This window comes from Eucalyptus grandis, chromosome 2 (genome assembly GCF_016545825.1).
Source record: "Eucalyptus grandis isolate ANBG69807.140 chromosome 2, ASM1654582v1, whole genome shotgun sequence".
Taxonomy (NCBI): Eukaryota; Viridiplantae; Streptophyta; class Magnoliopsida; order Myrtales; family Myrtaceae; genus Eucalyptus; species Eucalyptus grandis.
In genome coordinates, this window is record NC_052613.1 from 13,390,222 (window position 1) to 13,416,731 (window position 26,510).

General features: G+C 39.5%; 2 protein-coding genes and 2 long non-coding RNA genes across 5 annotated transcripts; 3 read left to right on the top strand and 1 right to left on the bottom strand.

Annotated features, from left to right (window-relative positions):
• Positions 1-525: 525 nt before the first annotated feature.
• LOC120289229 lies at positions 526-1,172 on the top strand. The gene is made up of 2 exons (XR_005547149.1): positions 526-683; positions 764-1,172. It is a non-coding gene; the product is annotated as an uncharacterized LOC120289229 (long non-coding RNA).
• Positions 1,173-5,615: 4,443 nt separating this feature from the next.
• On the top strand, positions 5,616-13,039 carry LOC120285954 (putative disease resistance protein At3g14460). The gene is made up of 2 exons (XM_039306436.1): positions 5,616-5,742; positions 8,621-13,039. The coding sequence occupies exon 2, from the start codon at positions 8,636-8,638 to the stop codon at positions 12,761-12,763; it is 4,128 nt and encodes a 1,375-aa protein (XP_039162370.1). The 5' UTR covers positions 5,616-5,742; positions 8,621-8,635; the 3' UTR covers positions 12,764-13,039.
• A 416-nt stretch (positions 13,040-13,455) lies between these two features.
• On the top strand, positions 13,456-15,509 carry LOC104423791. Of its 2 annotated transcripts, XR_005548740.1 has the most exons (6): positions 13,456-13,527; positions 14,130-14,302; positions 14,400-14,485; positions 14,894-15,022; positions 15,114-15,229; positions 15,351-15,509. It is a non-coding gene; the product is annotated as an uncharacterized LOC104423791 (long non-coding RNA). The 2 variants fall into 2 exon arrangements; XR_005548739.1 differs by having other exon boundaries at positions 14,130-14,485.
• A 4,158-nt stretch (positions 15,510-19,667) lies between these two features.
• LOC104423825 (chlorophyllase-2) lies at positions 19,668-23,076 on the bottom strand. The gene is made up of 2 exons (XM_010036275.3): positions 22,763-23,076; positions 19,668-20,622 (listed from the first exon to the last, which is right to left on the bottom strand). The coding sequence occupies exons 1-2, from the start codon at positions 23,012-23,014 to the stop codon at positions 19,936-19,938; spliced, it is 939 nt and encodes a 312-aa protein (XP_010034577.2). The 5' UTR covers positions 23,015-23,076; the 3' UTR covers positions 19,668-19,935.
• Positions 23,077-26,510: the final 3,434 nt, after the last annotated feature.

The following is a 26,510-nucleotide window of genomic DNA, read 5'->3' on the forward strand; positions in this document are numbered from 1 at the left end:
AGGAGAAATCGAGTTGAAGTATTGTAAGATTGAAGACCAAATTGCGGACATATTCACTAAAGCACTACTAACAGCAAAAATTCGAGTCATTGAGGAGCATGCTCGGAATATCACAAAAATGGATCAAGGAGGAGTGTTAAAATGTGATCCATTTTTGGAAAGTGCTAGAACACACTAGACTATTCATGCTTAATGGAGAAAGAACAAGTGGCGGCAACAACTTGTACAAGCCAAAAGTGAAGACTCATATGTTGGAGAAGCTTCAAGTACGACGTGGGCAGCAAAAAGGCAAAAGAAAAGTAAACAAAAGTCAACAAAAGCTGTGGAGTTGCAGAGAATAGAAAAATGAAGAATAATGGAGAAACCACCAGAAAATCTGGAAGAAGCTGCAAAGCAGGAGATAAAGAAGCAAGCTTGTAATTTTCTATTAATTTTTGTACTCAATGTTGGTGGAGGAAGGCAGTGACTCATGCCTATAAATAGGAGTTGTGGTGTTTGTTCCAAACAGCAGAAAAACTAGAAATACTCATTCCTTTGTAATACCAACTATCCTAATAAAAGTCCTGTTTTTTTTACCCATACTCCCCAGCTGTTGTAGTCCACTTATATCCACCCATATTTCACACATACACACTTGCACACACACACGCTTCCCCAAAAGCAAATGTCATATTGTTAAATAGGTAAATGTGGCTCTAACCTCCTTGTGAATTTTTCATTATGATGTTATCAAATTGAACTCGTCATTTTTCCTTAATTGTAGATCAATGAAAGACAAAAAGAAAGGAGGAACATTTGCTTTCACCCAAGGTAATTAAGAAAAACATTGCCGGAAGCAACCTTCTTGTTTGTTCTCTGTACTAATCAGATTCGTTGCATCACAATTGTCTATGATGGGGAGTACGTGATTTCTAGGTGAAGTGCACATGATTCCGAATACAAAATGTTTAATGAATGCGTTCCTCTGCTGTACAAAAAGATCTAAGATAAACAAATGAAATGGTTGGATGGAGAGAACATGCTTTCTAGGGGAGGGCACATGGTTTCTGAACAATTCCCAGATACACTGTCTAATGAACAAGTCTTCCTAGGCAAGTGTCTATTGATTAATTCGACGTTAAAAGTTAATGTGACTTTAGAGCAGTGCAATGCATTTCTTCTCGTTCAGCCAATGTCAGTGGGTTGTTGACTGAGCAACCTTCTTGTTTGATCACGCCCTCTAAGTCCCGACGATATAATTGGGTTGCGTCCGTCGTGGACAGAAAAAAAATGGCTAACCTTTATCTCTAGATGCGTGCTGTCTTGCCAAGGCCAATCTTCGATGGACAGCACATGCATTATGGGTGGAGAGCATGTGCTCTTTGAAAGATTACGAATCCATGATGATTAATGAAGAGAAGATGCCTTCTTGCTACACAAAAAGATGTAGATGAGCAGACGAAAAGACTCGATGGAAAGTACATGCTTCCTGGGGGGAGAGCACTCGCTCTCTAAAAGATCCTAGTGTCACCGTCATCACGCAATGTTTCATTGCTTCCGCCATCGCTCGCTCCACTAACGAAATCCCTCAACTGATAAACGTTACTCGAAGTACGCGAAGCCAAAAGAACTGCAACAGTGGAAAATTTTCCATTTTGAACCCTCTATTTATCGACCTAAAAAGAGGCCTTTGTTTTTCGCGAATCTCTAATGCTGTGACGGCAAAGACAACGACGGCTGTGGCTGGCCACTCGACTGCCGGATCTTGAGCTCTTGGCCATGGCCGCTTGAGCTCGAGTACTCATGACGCTGCGATCCTCAACTCGCCTCGCCTGCTGCTTGAGCTTTCAAGCTTGTGGCAGCGATCGTGAGAGCTTAAGGCATGGATACGAGATCTGGAACTCGTGGCCACGGACACTTGAGCTTCAAGCTCATGACTGCATGAGCTCTAGCTCTACTCACGACGTCGTGACCCTTGCCTGCGGACGGCAGGGCTGAGAATCTGTGAGGTCGCCTGCTGGCAAAAGAAAAGAAAAAGTACAGAAAAAGAAAAGCTAAGAAAAAAAAAAAAAAGGAAAATAACATTTTAAAATTAATAAAAAAATCGAAAAAATATTAAAATATTATTAAAAATTATTCTCATAAACATCGGTTATGCTATGTAGGATGGCCGTGATCATATCAGCGAATTTTGACCAAAATTGATCAAATGAACTTAATTGGCAAATTATGAAAAAGTTTAAGGTTTAATTGATAAAATTAAAATATGTAAAACTGAATTGGCAGAAGTACGATAGATTTAGGATTATTTGAACAATTTTGTGAATAAAGAGGATTAGATTTTGTAAGGTTCTCTCTCCATTTTCTGTTATCTCTGCAATTTTTCTTTTCTCTCTCGTCTGTCCGGCTTTCTGTTAATCTCCGTCTAAGCTGTAGGGATTCTATAATGGATGAAGATGGAGGATGCATCACAGCTTCTATGGTCAAAAAATAGTGATATTTAGAGAAAATGAAGATGAAAATCGTTTCTCCCAATTTTTTTTTCCGAGAGAGCCAATTTTTTTTCCTTTCCTTCGGACGAGCTCCTTTGGCCGTTGCCGGGAAAAAAAAAGTCCTAAACCTTTTATCTTTGTGCCGATTTAGTCCTAAACTTTTTAGTGCCGATTTAGTCCTAAACCTTGTACGTTGTGCCATTCAGTCATTTCCGGCTAATTTTGGTCGGATTTTGCTGATCGACGCCGACCGCTGATGTGGCCTGATCGGCGCTAACGTGACACATTTTAATAATATTTTAATATTTTTGAATTTTTTTCTTTTTCTTTTATTTATTTTTTTTACTGTTTTTCTTTTCTTTTTTTTTTTTCTTCTCTTCTTCTTCCTCCACTCCGGTCACCGGACGTGACCGGCCGAGGCGACGGCCGGCAAGGGCAAGGCTGCCCTCGCCGGCCACCTCGCGGGCGGTCGAGCCTCGCACCGGGCGGCGAGGCGAGAGGTCGAGCCTCCAGCCTCGCGGCCATGTGCGAGGCTCGCCCCCCGCCGGATCTCGGCGAGGTCGAGCCTCGCCGGCCATGGGCGAGGCTCGCCCGCCGGATCTAGCGAGGTCTAGCCTCGCCGGCCATGGGCGAGGCTCGACCTCGCCGGATCCGGCGAGGGTCGAGCCTCGTCGGCTGGCGAGGTGGGAGGCTCGAGAGCGAGATCTAAACTGAGAGAGAGAAAAAAAGCCCGGGGAGGGCAGATCCGAAGAGAGAGGGAGACCCGCCCGCGTGAGGCCTCCGCCGCCCGACGCCTCCCGTTGCCGCTGCGACCTCACCCGTTGCCTCCCGTCGACCAGCCCGCGAGCCCCGCCGTGCCGAGCTCGCCGCCGCCGTTACCCCGATGCGAGATCTCCGCCGTTCTTACGCCCGAGCCCGACGCAAGCCGCCGTTGTTCCTCCTCGACGTTGGGTGCGCCGTCCGCCCCGCCCGCCGCGAGGCTCGACCTCGCCCGCAAGGTGGCGGCGGGCGGGTCGCCTCCCGGCCGGTCGCCGAGGTCCGGCGACCGGCAGAAAGAAGAAGAGGAGAAGAAAAAAAGAAAAGAAAAAGAAAAACATAAAACGAAAAAATAAATAAATAAAAGAAAAAATTCAAAAATATTAAAATATTATTAAAATTTCTTTTCCTTCGGACGAGCTCCTCCGGCCAAAATTGGCCGTTGCCCACCAAAGCCGACAAAAGGTTTAGGACTTTTGGCATTTTTCCCTGCCCCTAGCCGCTTCTCTCCTCTCTCTCCTCGTCAGCTGCGTGCCCATGTGACGAAAAGCCGATTCTGCTCTCCTCCAACACCAGCTCAGCGTTTCTGGAATTATGTCGAAATTCCCCTTGGCGTCCGTCCTTGCTCGCGTCACTTCCTCTTGTTAGTCGTATGAAGGGAGAGAATGGAGAGAACGAGAATTTCAGAAAGGAACGCCGGCAACTGACGTGAAGAGCAATTTTTTTTTATTGTTTCTCTCACATCCAATCATACTTTTTTAAAGCATAGGCTTTTATCTGGCAACCATAGTGCTAAAAATTCGCAACTAGATGGCAGCAATGGACCGTTGAAGGGCACTGAAGTAGTTGTTGATCGTGAATTGCTTGTCAGGAGAATCACCATATTTTAAACGGATCAAGGTAGCCCAAAGCAAGTTGATTAATGGATTAGTTGGCGATTTGTGACCCATTCACTATTTCCAAAGTAAAATAAAATAACTTGCTTCATGGACTGGTTGGTGTGCCTTACTCTTTTTCTTGTTTAGTCCAAAGCACCTGTTTATATTCTCCTTATCGAAGAGACAAAGTTATCTTTGAAAACTCTATTGGATGTATCCTCAATATTTTAGGTCTCAAAACTAAATTTTACTCGGTGCAAGTTGCACAAAGATACTTATTTGTTAGTCCTATTAATTATGGTCAGCTTTATTCATCACTAGACAAGAAAGAAGGTTAGCATTACCAATTAATAATGTATAATCTAGGCATTACACTTATGAACAGGAAAATCATGTAAAGGACCACGATTCTCCTGTCAAACAGTTCTCAACCATCAAATATTAACTCAACACCCTTCAACTAGATCATTACTGCCCATCTTTCTACGAATTTTCAGCACATAACCACCTCGTAAAAGCCCACATTGATTCCATATTCACCAATGATGTGAAAAGCAAAGATATTGAAACAATAAGGTTATTGAGAATGTACGACAGCAAAAAAGCTAACAAAACACTGGTGAGTAATAAATTCTTAACGATAATCTACATGCACTCTAAGTTGGTCATATGATGAAAAATCACCTTTTAACCTCTGTTTTAGATCAAGACTTTTGGCTTCTATACCTTTTCTTGTGGCCATCCAAAATAGAGAATAAGAGGAATTTTTTTTCAATGATCGATTTCGACTGCGCACATTTTTTCTCCATATATTATCAATATTCTTGTGATTTCATTTTTTTCTTCTTTATTGGTGAATATGTGATCAATGTAGGCTTTCACGTGACAGTTATAGTACAAAAGACTAAAGATTCACATATGTCTAAGAAAATAATTTACTGAAATAATTATGGAAATATAGGAAGTTCCTTGATTCCTCATTCAATGTGGACGAACAAACAAAATTAGCTTTTCTCTTATTGAATAAACAATGTTAGCCATCTCTAATGACTTGTAGGTGTATAACGAGAAGTCTTGGTCTTCCTGAGTTTATGATTTATATGCAAGAACAATATATGATTGGGGAAACTTTGATCCTCACAGTCACATCACAATGGAAACACCAACCTTTTAGTTGTCCACTAAATCCGGCTACTAAAAGATTAGCAACAGCATAATCAGAAACATCTTGCTGTGTTTTGTAGGCATTGACAAGTATTACCATGTTATTTAAAATATTCATGATATTGCTTTCGGCAACACCATCTATATTCCATTCATAATCTCTAATCATTACTAGACCAACACTTGTAGATAAAGTATTTTATTCTGCCTCCAACTACTAATGAGCATTCTCGAAAGTCTTGGACTTTATTTAATATTTTTTCGTTGCTCAAAAGTCTTGGTCTTCCCGGTCTTTATAGTTTTAACTCTCCATTAACTCATCATCACTTAGCTTCACCAGAACCTTGTGCTTGTCCTCCTGCTCAATAGTGTTCTCTTCTTGCTCGTCCAAACCTAACGCTCGTGCTTGCTGGATTGCTGTGATTGATCTAATTTCATTCACTAATCTGCTCCAAGAAGTCTACTCGGAATAGGTAAGAGACATCTATCTACTCTCTCCTTTTCCCTCAAACTAATATAACAACAACAATATTTTGGTTCTTAAGCCGGTTTCCTGCGTGTCTATAATCCCAATTAAAGTTGATGTCAAGTTTAATAACAAAAAGTTGTTATTCTAATTTTTGTTAGATAGTAATATTAGGACATTAAGATCAACTTTTAATCTCTCCGTTATGGTTCTTTTTACTAAATGCACATTGATGTGATATGATTTTACACAATTAGCAAGTCTCCGAGATCGAAGTATTCATTTATAATGGAATCGGTAATTATTCCTGCTCATAAATTAATTATTTTACACGTGAATTTATAGGAATTTTAGTTCATGAAATTGAGTAAGCGACAATAAATATCATAATAGCTTCATTCCTCTAGCAAAATTAATAACTTTTGTTGTGTCTTTTTACATATTTGCTCTTATAATAAAATGTCCTTATTATATAGATATGGTGGATTTACCATCAACCGAAAAGGATGAGATGAATAATAAGGTGTTTGAGATTTAGTGTTATTTTAAGGTGTGATGGTAATCAATCCTGTCTAGTCAATACGGCCACAATTCAAACTTCTTGTGAAGTGGTTCTTGCCGAAGTCCCAAGGGTGTTATGCTGGGACGACTTGTTTTACCAATGATAGTTCAATGCATGAAATTAATTCATGTATTTTCTTTGGAGATAAAGAAAAATGTGTCGTTGTTTGCGATAAATAATTTTTGAATTAGAAAATCAAAATTGTACTTTATTAGAAAAATAAGATGCATTGACTCGTGTTTTGTCAAAAAAAAAAAAAATAGTATTTCTACATCAGAAAAGGTTTCGAGATTTTTCATCTTTTATAATGCACATTAATCTAGTATCAAACATATTTCGCATATTGTTCAACCCTAAAAAGCCAAGTTGTCATTTTCTATTGTACACTCCTAAAGTCGGTCGTTTTTAATTTAAATTTTTGCAGGCGTCCAAAAGATAAATTTATGATATACAATCAATTGGGCTGTGAAGTCAAGAACACATCACTCCATTTATTTCTGCTCTATCTTTTTTCTTTCCTTTAAGCCCGACAGAGAGAAGAAAGGAGAGAAAAAGAAGGGTTTTTTTTTTTGGGGGGAGGGGGGAGGGGGTGGGATCAATACTGCATTTAATGCGAATTAAGGGTTTCCTACATGTTTTACAAATAATTCATAAAAAAAAAAAAAAAGTGTGAATGAAAAGTAAATATTTATCATCGTGGATGCCCACTATGAAAAAGTAAAAGATATGATAGAGAGAACAGGTGAAAAACTACAAAGTCACCACCTAAAAGAAGTGAAATGCTCAAACTCCCAAAAAATTCATATTGCTAAACAGATAATTGTGGCTATAACCTCTTTGTGAATTTTTCATTATGATATTATCAAATTGTGGAAAACTCGTCATTTTTTCTTTATCATAGATCAATGAAAGACCAAAAGAAAAGAGGAACATTTGCTTTCACCCAAGGTAAATAGGAAAAACATTGCTGGAAGCAACCTCCTTCTCTCTTCCTTCTATTGATTAGAATCATCATATCACCATTGCCTATGAGGAAGAGCACGTGAATTCTGTGTGAAGTGCACATATTTCTAAACGATTCCGAATACAAAATTTAATGAATGCGTTCCTCTGCTGTAAAAACATATATAAACAAATGAAAAGGCTGGATGAAATGATTAATGAATGCGTTCCTCTGCTGTAAAAACATAAATAAACAAATGAAAAGGCTTAGATGAAATGAACATGCTTTCTGGATGGAGAGCACATTGTTTCTGAACGATTCCCGAATACACTGTCTAATGAATCAGTCTTCCTAGGCGAGTGTCTATTGATTAATCCAATATTAAAAAAGTTAATGTAACTTGGACTGATGCAATGCATTTCTTCTCGTTCCAATGGACCTCGCCCTCTATAAGTCAAGCCAATATCATTGGGTTACATCCGTCATGGACAGAAAGAAAATAGCTAATCTTTATCTCTAGATGCGCGCCCTCTTGCCAAGGCCAATCTTCGATGGAGAGCACATACGTTATGTGTGGAAAGCACGTGCTCTTTGAACGATTTTGACGATTACGGATCTCATGATGATTAATGAAAAGAAGATGCCTTCTTGCCGCAAAAAATATGTAGATAAAAAATGAAAAGACTGGATGGAAAGCACATGCTTTTTGGGTGAGCACACGCTCTTTAAAAGATTCTGCTCTTTGATTCCCTATTTCGTATTTGATTAATGTATGCTTTAAGTGGTAGTTACAATGCTGAAAATTAGCAACAAGATGGGCGTTAATGATTTGCTAAAGGGTGCTGAGGAAATAGTAAATGATTGGGGGATATAGGAAAACCGTGATCCTTTTGAACACAATTTTCCCATTCAATAGTGTGATGCGTGAAGTATAATTTTCTAGATTATATATTGTTATTTAGTGACTTTTGACTGGTTCACTATTTCTAGAGCAAATAAAGCAACTTGCCTAACGGATTAGTGGGTGTGCTTGACCCACCCTTTTTCTTGTTTAGCCCAAAGCACAAGTTTTGTTTTCCTTATTTAACAAACAAAGGTAATTTTTAAAAATTACGAGAAAAAAACTTATGGGTAAAAAGTATTTTATTTTGATTTCTCTAACCATTGATGTGCATCCATGAAAGGCTTGGTCTTTGTTTAATGTTTTTGCTAGGTGAAAGTCTTGGTGTTTGTGAACTTCTATTTTTTCTCTTTCCATTTGCTCACTATCATTTTGCTTCACTATGACCCTTGTTCTCCACAGTGACTGATTCACCCATTTTCTCTCTCCATTAGCTTGTTATCACTTTGCTTCGCCATAACCAATGTTGTTCTCTACAGTTTACGAATTCACCAATGGTTGTTGGGGAGATCCTTTTGAGTACCTTCCTTCAAGTCCTATTCGAGAAGTTAGCTTCTCTGGGCTCGGACTATGCGCAAGGGGGAGGAGCATTGCCCTTCTTTGGAATTGGCATTGACCTGCTCAATAAGTGGACGAAGATGCTGGTTGTAATCAATTCAGTTCTGGGTGATGCAGAGGACAAGCAAGTGAGCAACAAAGGTCCAGTGAAGCTATGGCTAGATGATGTTAGGGACTTGGCCTACGACATGGAAGACTTTCTTGATGAGTTCACCATTGTAGCCACCCAAGCCAAGTCGAAGGCAGAATCCAGCATGAGTGGAGGTCTAGTGAAATGGAAGTGCCCTTTTGTTAGCCAACATATATCCTCCATATCAAATCCAAACATGTGCTCACTCGTGTCTCAAACTGAGGTACGAAAGATCTCTAATAGGTTGGAAGAGATTATCACTAGGAAGGCTCATCTAAGCTTGATAGAGAATGCTGTGAACAAATCTGACTACACTGACAAAAGGCTCCCTAGCAGTTCTCTGCCAGAGCCTCAATTTTTTGGCAGGGAGAAGGAAGAAGCAGAATTGCTTGATCTCTTGATTGGTGAAGCTGAAAATGTTGATACAACATTGAGCATTGTCCCTATAATTGGGATGGGCGGTGTTGGAAAAACGGCCTTGGCTCAACGGTTATATAATGATGTCAGAGTGAGTAGGTACTTCGAAAGGAGAGCATGGGTTTGTGTTTCAGATGTTTTTAATGTTCTTGACATAACCAAGACTATTTTGTGGTCGATCACTAAGGTGTCCAACGAGGGTGAAGATCTTAACGGGCTTCAAGTTAAGTTGAAGGACACTCTATCGGGGAAAAAGTTTCTTGTGGTTTTAGATGATGTTTGGAATGAAAACTATGGAGAATGGACTGCCCTCTTAAAGCCATTTGAAGCTGGGGCTAAGGGAAGCAAGATCATCATCACGACTCGCAATGATATTGTTGTTTCCATAACAGGATATTCATCATATCCTTTGAAGGAGTTGTCCATTGATAATTGTACAAGCTTATTAGCCTTTCATGCTCTTAAAACAACAAATTTTGAGAGGCATCCAAATCTTGAAACAATAGGCAAGAAAATAGCTGAAAAATGTAAAGGTTCACCTTTGGCAGCGAAGGTATTGGGAGGTCTCCTACGTAATAAAGGGAATCCCGATCAATGGGAAGCTATCTTAAAGAACAAAATGTGGGATCTTCCAACGGGAGAAAATGATGAGGTTATTCGAGTTTTGAAATTGAGCTATGTCCATCTTCCTTCTTACTTGAAGAGATGCTTTCTTTATTGTGCAGTATTTCCTAAGGATTACGAAATTGAGAGGGATGAGATTGTACACTTATGGATCGCGGAGGGTTTTTTAGATGGAGGAAGATCAAAGGAGAATACCTTGGAAACAGGACGGACTCACTTCAATGAGTTAGTATCTAGATCATTTCTTCAACAATCAAGTGTCGATGCATCTAAGTTTTTAATGCATGATCTTTTGAATGATCTAGCAAAGTCAATTGCGGGCGGGATATGCTTTAACTCTGAGTCTCAGTTGGCTAGTAACGAAGATGATGTATCTCTTGAGAAAGTTCGTTATGCATCATTCACCTCATTGTGGAGTGTTACATCAAAATGCATGAGAGCATATCATCGAATGAAGGTACTAAGAAGTTTAATATTATTGCCTTATAGATCTCACAAATATTGCCAATTTCACATGTCCAACAAAGTTCTGCATGACTTGCTAACAAAATTGAAGTACTTAAGGGCGTTCTCCTTATGTCATTATTCCATCATAGAGGTACCGAATTGTGTTGGTGATTTAAAACATCTCCGCTATCTCAATTTCTCATACACAAATATAGAAAGGCTACCCGAGTCAATTGGCGGCTTGTGCAAATTACAAGCTTTGATTTTAAAAGGTTGTCAAAGGCTTTCGATGTTGCCTCAAGGAATCACAAAATTGGTGAGTTTACAGTTTCTCGATATTAGAGATACAATGAGTCTAAAAGAGATGCCATCGAGTATCTGTAATTTGAAGAATCTTACGATCTTGTCCAAGTTTTTGGTAGGACCAGACAAAGGGTCACAATTAAAAGAGTTAAAGAACTTGCCACATCTTCAAGGAGAATTATTCATATCAGAACTACAAAAGGTGAAAGAGGTTAGAGATGCAGTGGATGCCGATTTAATTGGAAAGCGAGGCCTTACCAACTTATTCTTGCATTGGGGCGAAAATTTTGGAAATTTGCGGAATGGGATGCACGAAGCAAGGGTGCTTCACTCTCTGCAACCTCACACTAATCTTGAACATCTCTCTATCTCGTACTATGTTGGTCCAAGATTCCCCTCATGGTTAGATGGTCCCTCTTATTCAAAGATAATTTCTTTATGCTTACAGGATTGTCCTAACGTCACATCGCTTCCGTCACTTGGACAACTACCTTCACTTAGAGAATTATCTCTTAAAGGTCTACATGCAGTAAGCATGATAGGCCCTAGATTTTATGGAGGTAAAAGCCCTTTTTCATCCTTAACAACTTTGACGTTGGAAGAGATGTTGGCATGGAAGGATTGGTCTCATCCTGTTGGGGGTCGAGAAGAAGATGTCCCGTTCTCTTGTCTTCAGCATCTTGTTGTCCGAAGATGTCATTCGTTGGTCGGGGCATTGCCTGGTCAACTTGATTTTCTCATGAAGCTTGAAATTCATTCATGCCCACAATTGAATAACTCAACTAGTGTGGTCTATCTCCCATCTCTCTGTGAGTTATACCTTAATGATTGTAACAAGGAGATCTTAAAAACCTTGGTCAACCTAACTTCATTGACTGTTCTCAAAATTGAGAATCTTGCGGAGCTTGTTTGCTTTGATAATAGGTTTATGAGCTACTTGGTTAAGCTAAAGGAGCTTTATATAGGACGGTGTGACAAGTTAAACTACTTGTGGCAAGATGGAAATGAAATGCTAAATCTTACTTGCCTCCAGGAATTAACCATCAAAAGCTGTCCTCAGTTCACATCATTAGTGGTGGGAGAAATAGAAATAGAGCTGCCATGCAACCTTGAAAAGATGGAATTGAGTAATTGCGCCAGTTTAGGAAAGCTTCCAAGTAAGATGTACACATTAAGAGATTTGACCGTTCATAATTGTCCAAAAATCATGGGACTAAATATTCCTCAAGATAACCCCAATAGCAATAACCCGATATCTCAACTTAAATATCTTAGCATAAGTAAATGTGATTCTTTGATATCCTTTCTAGTTGACAAGGGTAGACTTGCTTCTCTAAAGAAGCTTACTATTATTGCATGTGAGGGGGTGGAGTCACTTGAAGAGATCATCACAGAATCGCTGAATTATTTGGCTATAAGTACATGTGAGAATTTGGTAAGCATATCACGGTTTCTTCACACGCTATCCCATCTCACTCATTTGGAAATATGGGAGTGTCCAAAATTGGAGATAGAGGACTTCCCTCCCCTTCCCATCACCCTATCGACTCTTCAGCTTACTGATTGTCCAAAGATAAAGTCTCTACCGGACGAGTGGCATCACCTTACGTCCCTTCGGTGGCTAGAAATTGTGAGGTGTGAAAATATCAAATGCTTCCCCGGAGAAGGTTTGCCTCCCAATTTGCAGCGCATTTGGATATCAGGGTGTGAGAATATGAAGCAGCCAATGAGAGAATGGGGCTTACCCTTGCTCACATCCCTCACGCATCTATATATTGACGGGAGCAACATGGGAGGAGAGGGAGAAAAGGTGCGGTTTCCTTCGGGGGACGAGGACAAGGAGGATGCCTGGAGTCTTCTGTGTCCTTCCTCTCTAACCGTTCTTAACATAGAAGGAATGAGGAAGGTGGAAAGACTATCAAGCGGTCTTCGCCACCATCTCTCCTCTCTCGAACTGTTATCGATTGTCGATTGCCCAAAGTTGAGGGACTTGCCAGAGGATGGTCTCCCTCCCTCCCTCCAATCATTCGAGATATATGGATGTGAGAATCTGAAAGATCGATTGTCAAAGCACACCGGCGACTATTGGCCCCTCATCCAAGAGATCCCATGCATCTTCATTGATCATGATTTGATCCGGTGAATTGATTTGTCCATGTATGGTCAGGTTTTCTTAGGGTTTGGGTAAGTTTATGATTTTGAAGGCATCGATTTCCATTCTGCTTCTTCAACTCGATGCTCGATACAAATTCCATACTTTCCCATGAAGAAGCTCCGCATGAATTTCGGGAAATCCAAGAAACCCTTGACATCCGCATCGATTGTGTTCTCAAGTCCGATCAAGTGCAATCGAGCCACTTTCAATTTCATTTGCTAACTGCCGCAATCCATCCCTTCCATCTACGGTCAGATTTCTAGGGTTGGGTAAGTCCTTTCGTCTTGAATGCATCGATTTCGGCTCTCTATTACTTTAGTTCGATGCTTAATACAAATATGATTTTCCTCATTGAGATTTTTCGCATAAATTTCTGAAAAACCAGCCGCTGAAGGTGAAAGATTGACATTTGTAAGGAGAAATGTTCACAGTGCTACCTCTTGATGTATCGATGACATGTCTTGAATTTTGCTTGTGATTCTCAGAAACTCTACTTATTTTTGCGCTTGATCGACTCACCATACAAATTGTGAATGTACATGCACGATCGCATGAGACTCACCGAGAATCATAGCGTTCCGCAATCATATTCCCCTGCATTTTTAGCACTTGTTGTATTTTCTCTTCCCAACATCTGTTTTCTCGTGCCCTTAAGCTCATTCACTATGGTTGTTTTGCATATACCATTGTGATCTATATTGGCAAAATCTCTTGGAAGGATCACTTGCAAATACCATTGTGATCCTATGGAGGTAGGGCTAATTCTGTCAATGCCGTGTGTCATTTCACAATTCGGGGGAAAAAAAGAAAGAAAGACGCTTTTGATTTTATTTGGTGCACTGATGTGTTTGATATTTTCTTCTAGTGAAAACTAAAAGCGTGATTAGTCATGAGGAAGGTGTGATATGATTGTGAAGAAAGGGGATGCGCTTTTTCTTGTTATTGTTTTCGTTAGAATTGAGAATATTCTTTTTGTTGATGATGATCCTTCATAGTATTAAGCAGTTGATCTTGGTCTAAATTCTGGCTCCAAGCTTTCAATACAACTCCAATTCCTGACAACATTGATATTCCATAAATCACCTTCTTTTGGTCTTCATCTCTAGTAGATTAGGAACTAGTACTATAAGCTTGCTAGACATTTTTAGCCAAAATACTTATGCTTGTTTGGTTGAGATTGTAATGATGTGTTGCCTGCCTTTATGTTTGGATTGTCAGCAGTGACCTTTGGGGCAAACCTATCTAGTTCTTTAAAGTATCAATTGTTTATGTATACTCTACTGAGGAATAACATTCCATCATACATGATGTTATTTTATCTGAAAATCCCTTTTATGTGGCATTCTTCCTGCAGGGAGTTTCGGAACAAAAGCTTCGAGCTCACTTGGGTTCCTTTGGTGTAACTGGAAATCTTGCACTTCAACCAATGTATGCCTTGTCCGATACATCTCCTCCATCTCTGCTATTGTTGCAAATGTAAATGTTTTGTTGAAGCAAATTTCATGACGTTGTGAAGCTCTATCAAAGGTTAGTTATAATGTGAATTGCAATTTATTGTGTATTTTCTCCGAGGCTTTTTGGTTGTTATTGCCCATGTAACATGGTGCTTTGACCATATAAATAGGTGGTCAGAAAAGCAAAGTTGCATTTATCAAGATAACTTTCAAGAAACCTGACATGGTTTTGCTTGATGAGCCTTTCAATCATTTGGTACGTTACTCATTTTTCTCCACCTTAACACTTAGATTACTTTTTCAGTTAGTTTGTTATTGTCTTGAACTAATTGAAATTGTTGGAATATGGTTTTTACATTGAAAATACAGTAGAATCAATCAGTGATCACAGCTAAAGGGAGCCTCTATCATCACACATCTAACTTACACTGGAATAGAAACCAATGTAATTGTTCCAACTTGTGAAATATTGCGAATAGAATAGTTATGCTAGCCTGATCAGTGTTTGTATACTAGAAATCTATAATAACAAGTATTTCTGATATCTGTGCCTATAGGCAGTACTTAGATTTGCACATAATTAATGTGGAATTCTCTTTGTTTATAAATGTGGACATTGAGTTCTGCTTTAATGACCATGACTACTAAAGTGTTATCTTTGTAGATTGTTAGTTTCTTGTCTAAGGATAGATGAGTATGATTCTGCGTTTTTTACTATTCCCGGCTGTTGGATTTGGATGCGGTTGAGGTGCTCATCCAAGGTCTGGTCTTGTTCCAAGGAGAAATTCTGATGGTGAGATTGATTTTCTTGCCAAAAAACTTCAATTTGGCCAATAATGAATCGTCTTCACGGTTAATAGCCCTCTTTTCACCTTGTTTTGCAGGTTAGTCATGATGAGCATCTAATAACTGGATGCATGGACGAGCTCTGGGTAGTTTCTCGAGGCAAGGTGGCGCCTTTCCATCATTTTGGATCGGACAATTCATATTTCTTAAAAAAGTATGCAAAAACCTTAGGCAAGAGAAATGTTTCGAACAATAATGATGCCATGTGTGTGTGTGTGTGTCGTATCATTCACCAACCAAATTTTACAAGCGAATCGGCACTCTGGTCTTTGCAGGAGCAATGTCGGGCGTGTCCTTTAGAGCCATCAAGTCCCGATCGTCCCCTTCCAAATAGGAGAAAGGCTCTCAAGAACGCGACAACCGCCCCTCCCACGAGCGTCCTCATGGGCTCTCTGGAGCTCCCGTTCTTGCGCATGCAGAACGTGGCCGCCCCTTTCAACCCCTCCGTGTCATCATCGAGTTTGTCCATCCATGTGGCCTTAATCGTCAGCGACAAAGTGACAAGCAGGTGGTCGGCACTCCTCGAAGAACTCGGCGTGGTTCAAACCCTTCTGCACGCATGCCGGGAAGACCGGCTACTTCTCGTCCTCGCCCAGGCCCAATCCAACGACCGTCACGGGCATTTTCAGGTTAAAAGACTGCGACATAGGTGAGGACGGGTGGTGGCGTCTGGACCTTTTGGCAGCACGTGGCTATGCCGTCGACAGGATTGATGCCGAACAAGGCCGAGAAGGGCAGGGTGAGCGGGGTGGATAATTAGCCGAGGGCAAGCACGAAGGCATCTTTGCCTCTGCAGTTGTGACCGGTGACGTTCGGGCGGACCTAGGGCGGGAGGACCGTAGCGAGGCCCTGGAACAGCTATAATTCATGGTCACCGCTGATCTCATCAGTGCTGTCGCACCCGAAACTGGTGTAAAGCTGTTGCATATCCGAAACTTGTTTTTATAAGTTGAACACATTAGATTAATCTGAAAGATTATGCCTTCTTTGGTGTCTATCCAGGCAAAGAAGGCGTATTGTATGACAGACACCTCATTACAACGATATATGATGTAACCGACTAATCAAAATTGAGATGTATACATATATGATGCCAAGTATGATGAGATTCATAACATATAATCATCATGATTGATTGGGATATCACCAAATGATTTATTATTTACACGAAGTTTACTCTTTCTTCTTGATAAAGGGGACGTAAACTGAATTCAATATCAAAGAGACGCTCGATTACCTCTTGGAGATTGACTCCTGTCGTTAAGCTCACATCTACGGTAGTACTTGCGATACGCCATAAGATATGGAAACATTGATTGGGTTGTGACGATCCAGGAACTTTGGCCTCTCCCGATTTAGATCTGGGTCATATATATGGTGAATGAGTGGATTGTGTCCGGCATAAGTTTTATATAAATGTGGATCAAATTGACCCACTAATTTATATTCACTCATTTTGTTTGAATAGAAAACACGCATTTTATACTCGACCCAATTTATACCTTAATCGAACCCAACATACTCAGATAATCCACTTGAGTGCATTGATTAAATCACTACAACTGGTACTTCACATCTACTAGTGTTAATGCCTTAATGCCTTTGTTGAACCTCTTTGATGTCGTGAAAAAATTTAGATAACTTGAAAATAATATTTTTCAAAATCTAGCAAATTAATAAATCAAATCTATAACTTCATCAACTTATTATTAATTTAAAATAATCAACAAAATTAGAGCATGAGCAAGAGGATGCTAAAATTCAAATTCATGACAACCGCCAAATGGTGATTGCCCGATGCTCCTTCCCTCCCCGCGTGAGGTCATTGCCTTCCTAAAGCGACCATCTCACTTGAGTTGCGACCATCACGTAGTCGCTTGCCTTGGTTCTCTCTAGTTGGGACACGATCAGTTGTTGCCGAATGGGATCAGGCATCGGTCTCTTGCCATCTCAGGCGAAGTTGATGCGGTAGTCACCGTCCTTAGGAGGCAGCGAACGCCACTAGCGTAGTTTGTACTCCATAAAATTGAGGTTTTTCATCGGACCCAGATTTTCCCTAATTTTCCCGCCACGGCCAAGTTATAACAAATTGTAAGTCAAACGCACAGAGCCAATTGGGAATTGTTGGTGTCGAGTGGAGCTAACATCCTCACTTGCTTTTGACCGGCGGCTGTGTACAACTGTTGCAAATTGGCTCAACTCCAATTTGATATCTGTCCTTGTCTTTGATTCTCAAAGTACTGTATGCATCGCATTTTGTCTCAAAATAACTCTTGTGCTTGCTATAGTTTGGCAAAATAAAGACTAAACAATCATTCCTCGTGGATGATGCGTATCTCATATGCCCTAACACCATCTCATTTCTGGTTCATTCATTTTTTATTCATTCATTTCGTATTTTTATGGTCTGGTGTTTTTATATAATGATTGATTTATTTCTACATTTTTATCTTTATATTTTTTTTCTCTAAATGTGTTCTCTCTTTTTTTTTTTTTCATCTCAGGCTGAGTAATGCAAACCAATTGAAAATGAATTTAGAATAAGGCACGAAATCAACCCCAACCTAATTCAAACCTAGAAATTTTAAGCCAATCCGATTCGGGCATTAACAATTAGATCGATCTAATTTAGTTCATAGAATTTTCGCTCACCTTGAGTAGAATCTTAAACAAACAAAGCTTTTAATCACCTTAAAGTCAACTCTTTTTTTATTAAAAACAAAACTAGTTTGTTAAAAAAAATGAAGCCCATGAACTTACCTTGTAACCACTTGATAGGTGAAACTAGAAAGAAAATTCTAGTAACTCAATTGGATTGGCTTGAACTGAAGGTTAGTTGTGAGGAGATTTAAAGGAAAAATTGAATTTAAAGTTAGCAGAGACTAGTTGTAACTTCGCTTTATTTTTGTGAGATATTGGAAGGCCAAACATATATAGATTTGATTGTGTGAAGGTGGTGATGCCTCAGCCAAGAGGAGCAAATGGGGATGATTTTTCTTTTTTTCGAAAATTGTCTCAAACTGTTTATTTTGGATCCGACAGTTCGCATGTTTGCTCACTAATTACATAAAAACCTTGGGCAAGCAAGAAGAATGTTTCAAACGATTATGAAGCCACACAAAGATTCAGTAGCTTGTCCAGCTCTGAAGCGACAAAACGCATGGACCGACAACAATTCCAAGAAATATCTTCACCAACCACGAGCCAACCTCAACCGTGATCTGCAGAGGAGCAATGTCAGGCGAGGGCAAGCTTGGCGAGGCTTGAGCGGACCTGGGACGGTAGGAGCGCAGGGAGGCACTGGACAGCTAGCTCATGGATGCTGCAACGTAGACATCAACAGTGATGTTTGTCTTGTTTTGACGAGTAGAATACACGTGATGTAGCTGATTAATCAAAATTAAGATAAATACATACATGAAATCAAGTATGATAAGATTTATAATAAACATAAAACAGTGATTGGTGGGGATAATACTCCACGTCGTCACTACCACGTAATATATTCATTAAAGTCTAGGTCATGTATACATGGCAGACGAGTAGATCGTATCGAGTATAAGTTATACATGAAAGTAAACCAAATTGACTCGTTCACTCATTTTCACTCATTTCCATTAAGTATAAATATGCTATTCACACCCAACCCAATTCATGCCTAGTCCAACCCAACCTACTCAAATAAACCTTATCTTAGGGTGCATTGATGAGCCCACCCAGATCTTAGTCTCCGGGCCTGTGCAAGAGAGGCGATATGTGGGCTATAAGCAGGCAGTTAAACCCACGTATATGAAGGATCACTCCATGATCCCGTAGCACTGAAAATTTAGGGACAATGTTTCGAAGAAAATAAATTGTTAAGAAAATATTTTTCTGAAAATATTTTTTATACTGTTTAAAATATTTAATCAAAAAAATGTTTTTATTATTGACGATAATTTATGTCTAACTTATTCCGTGGACAATGAAAATATTTTTCGTTTATTTATTTTAGTAAACAATATAAGCGATCATTTAAAAAAATATATTTTTCAAATTATTCATTGTCTATGAACAATTAAAGAGAAGAGCGTAGTGACTACTTTGAAAAAGGAGAATAAAAGATGAACACAAAAAAATAGAAAAAGAAGATGCAAAAGAAAAACATTATTTGTTAGATGCAAAAGAAAAAAATTATTTGTTCTTATACGGAAAAAATAAAATGACGCCAAGGTCTATGTCATCATTTGATCTATCATGTAAACCATCTTAGCAAAAATCAAATGACTTAATATTCAACTTAATGGAAGCAAGACATTGATTGCGATTCAAAAAGTTGAGATACTCAATTAATGATAAAAAAAGTTTAGACACTTGATCACAAAATGGATAAAAGTTCAATACTGTAGGGTTGATATCACAAAAAACTCAAAACTAATAAACATGTGATAAATTTACCTTAAATCAATTTTTTAATTACTAGAAATCCCAAACAAGTACATCAATAACAAAATTTTTTTATCATAAGTGTATCAATTTGAGATTTGTCAAGATTATAAATTAATTTGAGGTAAATTTATTATAAATAAACTAATTTGAAAATTTTGGTGGTATTAACACGTAATGATAACGTCATTACTCTCATATTTTCTGTGCATTATCTTTAGGAGGGACCCCTCCAATTGTTACCAACTCTCCAACACTCTCGGCCGTTCATTTGGGATTGGACAGTTCGCATACTTCTTCACTGATTACACAAAGCAAGAAGAACGTTTCAAACAGTTATGATGCCCCCACAAAGCCATCGGTAGCTTGTCCAGCTCCGAAAAAGACAAAACACATCGACTGACAGTTCCAAGAAAATCTTCGCCAACCAATTTTTCACAGGCGAGCCTCGACCGTGATCTGCACGGGAGCAATGTCGGGCGTGTCCTGCAAGGCCATCAGGTCTCGATCGTCACCTCCCAAGTAGGCCCTCAAGAACGCCACCGCCGCCCCGCCCACGAACCTCCTCATGGGCTCCCTCGAGCTCCCGTTCTCGCACATGCAGTACGAGACCACCCCTCTTATCCCCTTGGTGTCGTCGTCCAGCATGTCCATGTGGCCGTAGTCTTTCGCGACGAAGTGCCAGGCAGGCGACCGGCACTCCTCGAAGAACGCCGCGTGGTTCAACCCCTTCGGCGCGCACGCCGGGAAGACCTTGTACTTCTTGTCCTCGCCCAGGCCCGACCCGACGACCATCACGGGCATATTCAGGTCGAAGGACTGTGCGACTTTGGTGAGGACGGGTGGTTTGGTCTGGAATTTACAGCAGCACGAGGCCGTGCCGTCGACGGGATCGATGCCGAGCAAGGCCGAGAAGGACAGGGCGAGCGGGGTCGATGATTTGCCGAGGGCGAGGGCGAAGGCGCCTTTGCCTCCGCGGCTGTGGCCGGCGAGGACGAGCTTGGCGAGGTTCGCGCTGACCTGGGAGGGGAGGACGGCGGCGAGGCCTTGGGACAGCCAGTTCGTGGTTGCCGCTGCAGCATTGATATCATCGGTGCTGTCACTCGCGGCACACGTGTAAAGCTGTTGAAGATGAGAAACTTGTTTTGATGATTCAAAAACAATAGGGTTTTTCAGATTATGCATTTTTTGGTGTTCATCTTGTTATGGAGATATATTATGCGAAGGACACATCGCATGACAGTAACACGTAATATAACCGATTAATCAAAATTGACATGCATACACACACGATGTCGAGTATGATGAAATTCATAACACACAAATAATCATATTATTGGTCGGGTTATACACAACATCATCACTGTCGATTCCATATACAAATTACTATCTCCAATTCTAGATTTGGGTTATGTGTATGTGACAAATAAGTGGATTGTCTCAAGCATAAGTTATATATGAATGTAGATCAAATTGACCCGCTAACTCATATGTGCTCACTTCCATTAAATAAATAACATGCTTTTCAAGCCTTACTCAATTTAGACCTAATCTAACCCTACCCACTATGCTTTTACAGCACCACTTTGGTGCCGTGAAAATTTTAGAAAGCTCTAACAGAGAAATATTTCAAAAAACTTAGCATATTAATAAATTAAATCTAAAACTTCATCTATTTAGTATTAATTAAAATAGTCCAGAAAATTAAAATAAGAGCAAGAAGTTTATCAAGAAAAAGCAAGAAATATATATAAATATATATATATATAAGACAAAATATGCTAAAATTCAAATTCATGACAACCGTTAAACGGTGATTGCTAGATGCTCCTTCCCTTTCTAGTTATTTGTCCAAGATGATGATGGGGTGTTTCATCGGTCTCTTGCTATCTCGGATAAAGTCGACGCAATAGTCACTCTCCATAGAGACGATGAACATCACCAATGTAGTTTGCACTCCATAAGATAAGATTTTTAGACCCAAGTTCCCCCTAATTTATACTTTTGAACTTATAATTTCCAAATGTACTTTTATTTAATTTCATCTCAAGCTTAGTAGCATGGACCAACAGAAAATGAAATTCAGAATCAGGCTGAAAACAACCCCGACCTAATTCCAACCCAGATATTCCAAGCCAATCCAGTTTTGGTATTTCGACTTTCTGAGCTTTTTTTTCTTTTGGCACCCTTATGGTCTAAGGTAGACTCCTCTTTCTCTATAAATAATCATAATAATTTGAAATTTTCACCTGTTGCTCATGTGAACTGGACCACTTCTACCACTGGACAAGATACTTCCAAGAAAGGACGAGCTTTGTGACTTTGTCCAGGCTTTAATCATTTTGTACCACGTCCTATTCAGGCGGGGCGGGCCTCAGTGCCGTGTTGAGGCCCCACCAATCCATTTGATCAGCTTTGATCACAGCCACCCATAAAGCTTTCTTTCTCTCTTTTAAATTTTGAAAATATTTAGACCTTTTTATGTGTATTTAAATTGTTTTGAGATACTAACAATAAGTTAATTGCTTGGCATGAATATTGATTTTCATGAGTATCAGATAGTTATTTACTTTTTGGTGATTGATTTATGACTATACTTGAGAGCTGAGCACATGATATGGTATTATAATAAATAAATGTGCATTATATCATATCACAATTGGTATTATGATTGATATAATGAATTATATAAAAATGTTAGCATTGTCTAGTATTTATAGAAATTAAGATATTTGTTATATCATGATTAATACAATCTTTAATCATGAAAGTTTAATGGTAGACAACTACCATTGTGTTAATATTTTAATAAATAATGAGGTATTAGCATAATTTGACACATCACTTAGTAGATCAATTTTGTAAACTAATTTTAGTAAGTCTAGTATTTTCCATCTTTCACTGGTATGCCAATCTTAATTGTCAACATATTCATCTTATTTAGTTGGATGAATGGTGGAATGGATAGAATATACTATATGAGGATGCAGATATACTCGCAATATTATGTCAGATGACATAGAAAAGATATAGGATTTGTTTGACAATCATGTCGGAAAACTAAAACCTCATGCACAATATATTATTGATTGCATTTGACAACTTCTAATTACACGTAATGTAATTAATTATTTTATGTAAAAAAATCATCTAATATGCTATGTAAGGAAGGATTTACTTAGTTAAGTCACAAAATGTTCAATGGGACAATAACACTGTTAAAACCTTTAATTTTAGAGAGAGAGAGAGAGAGAGAATCTACCTGAGGAGCAACCATGATATAGCCATGAGAAGAAACATGTTGGATGAGCTGCGAGTAGAAGGAAGTTTCCATCATATAACCATGGAGAAGCACCATAACAGGGAATTCTCCGGCAACTTCAGCCGGAGATCCGATCAGAAGAGGCTTTGGAGGCGGATTCACGAGACCGGAAGACGATGTGTCTACCGATATAAGCACAGTCTTGTACTTTCCAGACAAAAACACGTCGGTAGTCGCTGTTGAAGCGGCCATGGCTGAAATCTCCGGTAATAGCTTCTAAATTCCTGTGTGAATTTGTAGTGATAAGTTTCGCCATATGATGCATGTATTTATAAATAGTCAATTCTGAGGACAGACTCAAGGATTTTGTGGACATAAAATGGCCTCTTTTAAACATGACTTAAATGAAACACGTGAGGCTTGAAACGCAGACAAATTAAAGCCATCACCATGGGACCATTTATCCACCTAACCGGCCATATCAGGCGGAAGAGAGAATTTTACTGTCGATGAAATAAATTTGGAAATTTTTGCCAAAAGAAATAAATTTGGAACTTGTAACTAATTGATTAAGTTGCCAATATATAATTCACTTACTTTGATTTATGACAGACTTCATGATTTGGTCCGGAGAAAAGGACTATGGCTGAAGTTGGGCAACGATGGAAATTCAAAAGTTAAGTTGATACTGAATGATAACTAGATTAAGGGGGAACGGACCTAACACTAAACTTACACTTGAGCGGGAGATGGTTGATATACACATGAGAGTTATGTTGAAAAAGTCCCACATCAAATAATTGTGTGACGTGAAGTAGTTAATGTATATTTAAGTTGGTTCATAACTTATTAGTTTAAGTTTTTTAATGAAAGTGGGTTCACAGGCCTGGACTTGAGCTCCCGATCTCTCCTAGACAGTAGCACTTCTGCTACTTTGGTAATGCAGGCTTGAGTGCCTCGGTGCCCCTAGTGAGCACACTAAAGTGAGAGCAGAGATGAGAGACATAAGACAGATATTTAGTGGGGGGGAGAGGGAGGAGGACCGGTGGAGGTTGACGTTGGCACATGGCGAGAGGAGCTGGGATAGTGCCACCTTTTTTTTCCAACAGAACTCCAATACTTTTTAACTTGTCTAATTTATTCCTTGAACTTGCATAACTATTGTTATTAATCAAGTCCCTCCTACTCTAAATCTAGTTTATTGGAGCTCAACTATCTATTGAAGTATCGATACCAAGAAGGCGTCTAATATTGAAAACTCGAGTGCAATACTTATGTCGAGACATCTAATAGCACCAGGTTCTGTGGGCATAAGTAAATTCGGACCCAACAGACGTACAATCCCAATTAATAGGATTTGGAGTCAAACACTTGCTTAGAGAAGGTATGCAAATTCAAAGATTCGATTATGCAAATTAATTGAAATAGTCTAATGGAAATAATATAATGCACAATCTCATGAACTAAAAGTAAGACTTTTCACCATGAAAAAACTTATCTAAAACAACGAAGGCGTGTCGACGAGACATTTTAACATTCTTCAATTGAGTGGATCCTAGCAGGGCAGGAGTATTATAACATATCTTTCTCAAGGGAATAAGTAGCATCTTTTATGCACACGTGTTATGAGTGTTTGAAAAATTGATATTCGCAAGTTAACCAAAATCACTTTTGTTATGAAATATTTGAATAATTACTTTTTAAAGAAGTTATTGGTGAAACTGCACTGTGTCCACCGAAATTGTATATGTTGAAATTTTAATAAGGAATCACGTTAGAGATAAAAATAGAATTATTACCTTAGGCGTTTACCCATGGGTATAACAATTGTAAATCAGTATTTGCGGATATTTTCCGAGTCACGTTTTTTCCATTCCTCATTTAGCTTTGACCCTCCCATTTATAGTGTATTGACTATATTACCCCTTGTTTTTCCATATTGTACTCGCAAAGAGTCAAAATTCGAGGCAAGAGATCTTTTTTATTTGTTTCTTCTTCTTCTTCTTTTTCACTTTCCTATTTCATCTCGGTGATTTTGTTAATTAGGGACTCTTGGATCTCATGATGTCGGCATCTCTGGTGATGGTTCCTTAATGAGAGTGTCAAGCTCTTTATCATCCTAGGTGACTAGTTATAGATGCATCAAAATATTCCTCTTTACATTCAGATCTTTGCTCACGTTTTCCATGGGCTCGAGCACCCGGATCATCCTATTCCAATTCTCAAAAATCACCACAAGAATGTTGGATATATTATTAATATAGTCCAAAATAATATGTTCACATACAAGCCCAATAGGTAAAAGCATGGTTATTTGGGTCCATATGGGCCGGAGCCCAATAACGTGCATATAAAAACTCTAGGGTTTCCTACGCCTAAAATATCTTGTTGGAAAGATTCCAAACTTGACGTCTCTTGGTGTAATACTTCAAGCAACCACTTCTTCTCTCTCAAACCTATTACCTCCAACAAAGAATTAAAGTATCGTCATGGAGAATTACATCTCAAGGAAGATCGTGCTGGCATAGGGTGGTTCTACAAGACATGCCGAGGGTTTGTGAGGAGCAATGGTGAGGAACAAAGTAAGCTCGTGAGGCTTTGTGAGATCACCCAATTGTTAATGTGCATAGAGGTGTTGAAGGAGGAAGATGAAGAAGCGCCGGCAATACGCTTCAACATAAGAGAGAACAAGAAGAAGGAAAGTAGAAGAAAAAGAATAAATAAATTCAAAAAAGGACCCCCACATTTGAGGCTATGTGGGGTGCAACATTCAAAGGAAGAAAAAGTGATGGGTAATATGGTTAATACACTGTAAAATGGAGAGTTTAAGACGTATGAAGGCAATGGGGATTACACAGAAAATAACAGGACGAACCAATACAGGAACTAAACTAATAGCCCAAGCAAACAAAAGTCAAGACAAAATGACCTAGCAAAGTCAGCAACAACCCCCGGCCATCGAGCTCGCCAAGATCACGATGCCCCCAAGCTTTGATGAGCATGGAGGAGGAGATTTGGAGATGAGGTGCGCTTTGCATGGAGCGGCCGATGACAGTTCGACGGCAACGGTCACCTCAGCAATAGACGATCTTCGCGGGGGTGCCTGCTCCATGCTTGAAGAAGATGAAGTGGAACGGGACAGCGAGGATGAACGAACAGGGCTTGAAATTTTCCCTTCCTCTTCCATAGAAGAAGGAAATAGATGAATAAAAAGTAAGAAAATTCAGAAAAACAGCATTGCTTCGGGTAAAGTTGTTTATACTAAGGGTGTGTTTGGGAAAGATAGTTTTTTTAGGCCAAATAAAGTGTGTTTGGCAAATTTTTATTGAACCCCATTTTCCAAATGCAAGCCTTCTAAAGTAGCTGAGAGGACACCTTGAGCCATTGCCTTCTGGGCATGCTGAGCGACTGCTCATCTTCTTCTTCTCCATTGAAGAGGACTGGCATAACTACAAGTGGTCGCCGACGAAGGGCAGATAGTCGCTAGCGAAGGGCAAGTAGTCGGGTGACCCTAGTGACTGTTGTGGTGACCAAATCTATTGCGCAACCTCCATGAAGGGCTACCTAAGGTCGCGCGACCAGATAGCCCTCACCAAGTTCACTCGACTTCTGGCAACCTAGATCTGGGTCATAGCAAGGTCACGCGACCTCTGGCGACCTAGTGCGATCTCGCCGCAACCCAAATCTAGGTCACCGAAAGTCGTGCGACCTCATTGAGCGCGACTCAAATCTGGGTCGCTAGGTCGCC

What these genes read in the sequence shown, in the direction of transcription:
- LOC120285954 (XM_039306436.1), top strand. Translation starts at nt 8,636, where the DNA reads ATGGTTGTTGGGGAGATCCTTTTGAGTACCTTCCTTCAAGTCCTATTC.
- LOC104423825 (XM_010036275.3), bottom strand. Translation starts at nt 23,014, where the DNA reads ATGGCCGCTTCAACAGCGACTACCGACGTGTTTTTGTCTGGAAAGTAC. An exon ending in ATATCATGGTTGCTCCTCAG is followed by an intron (nt 20,623 to 22,762) that starts GTAGATTCTCTC and finishes CATCTTCAACAG; the next exon opens with CTTTACACGTGTGCCGCGAG.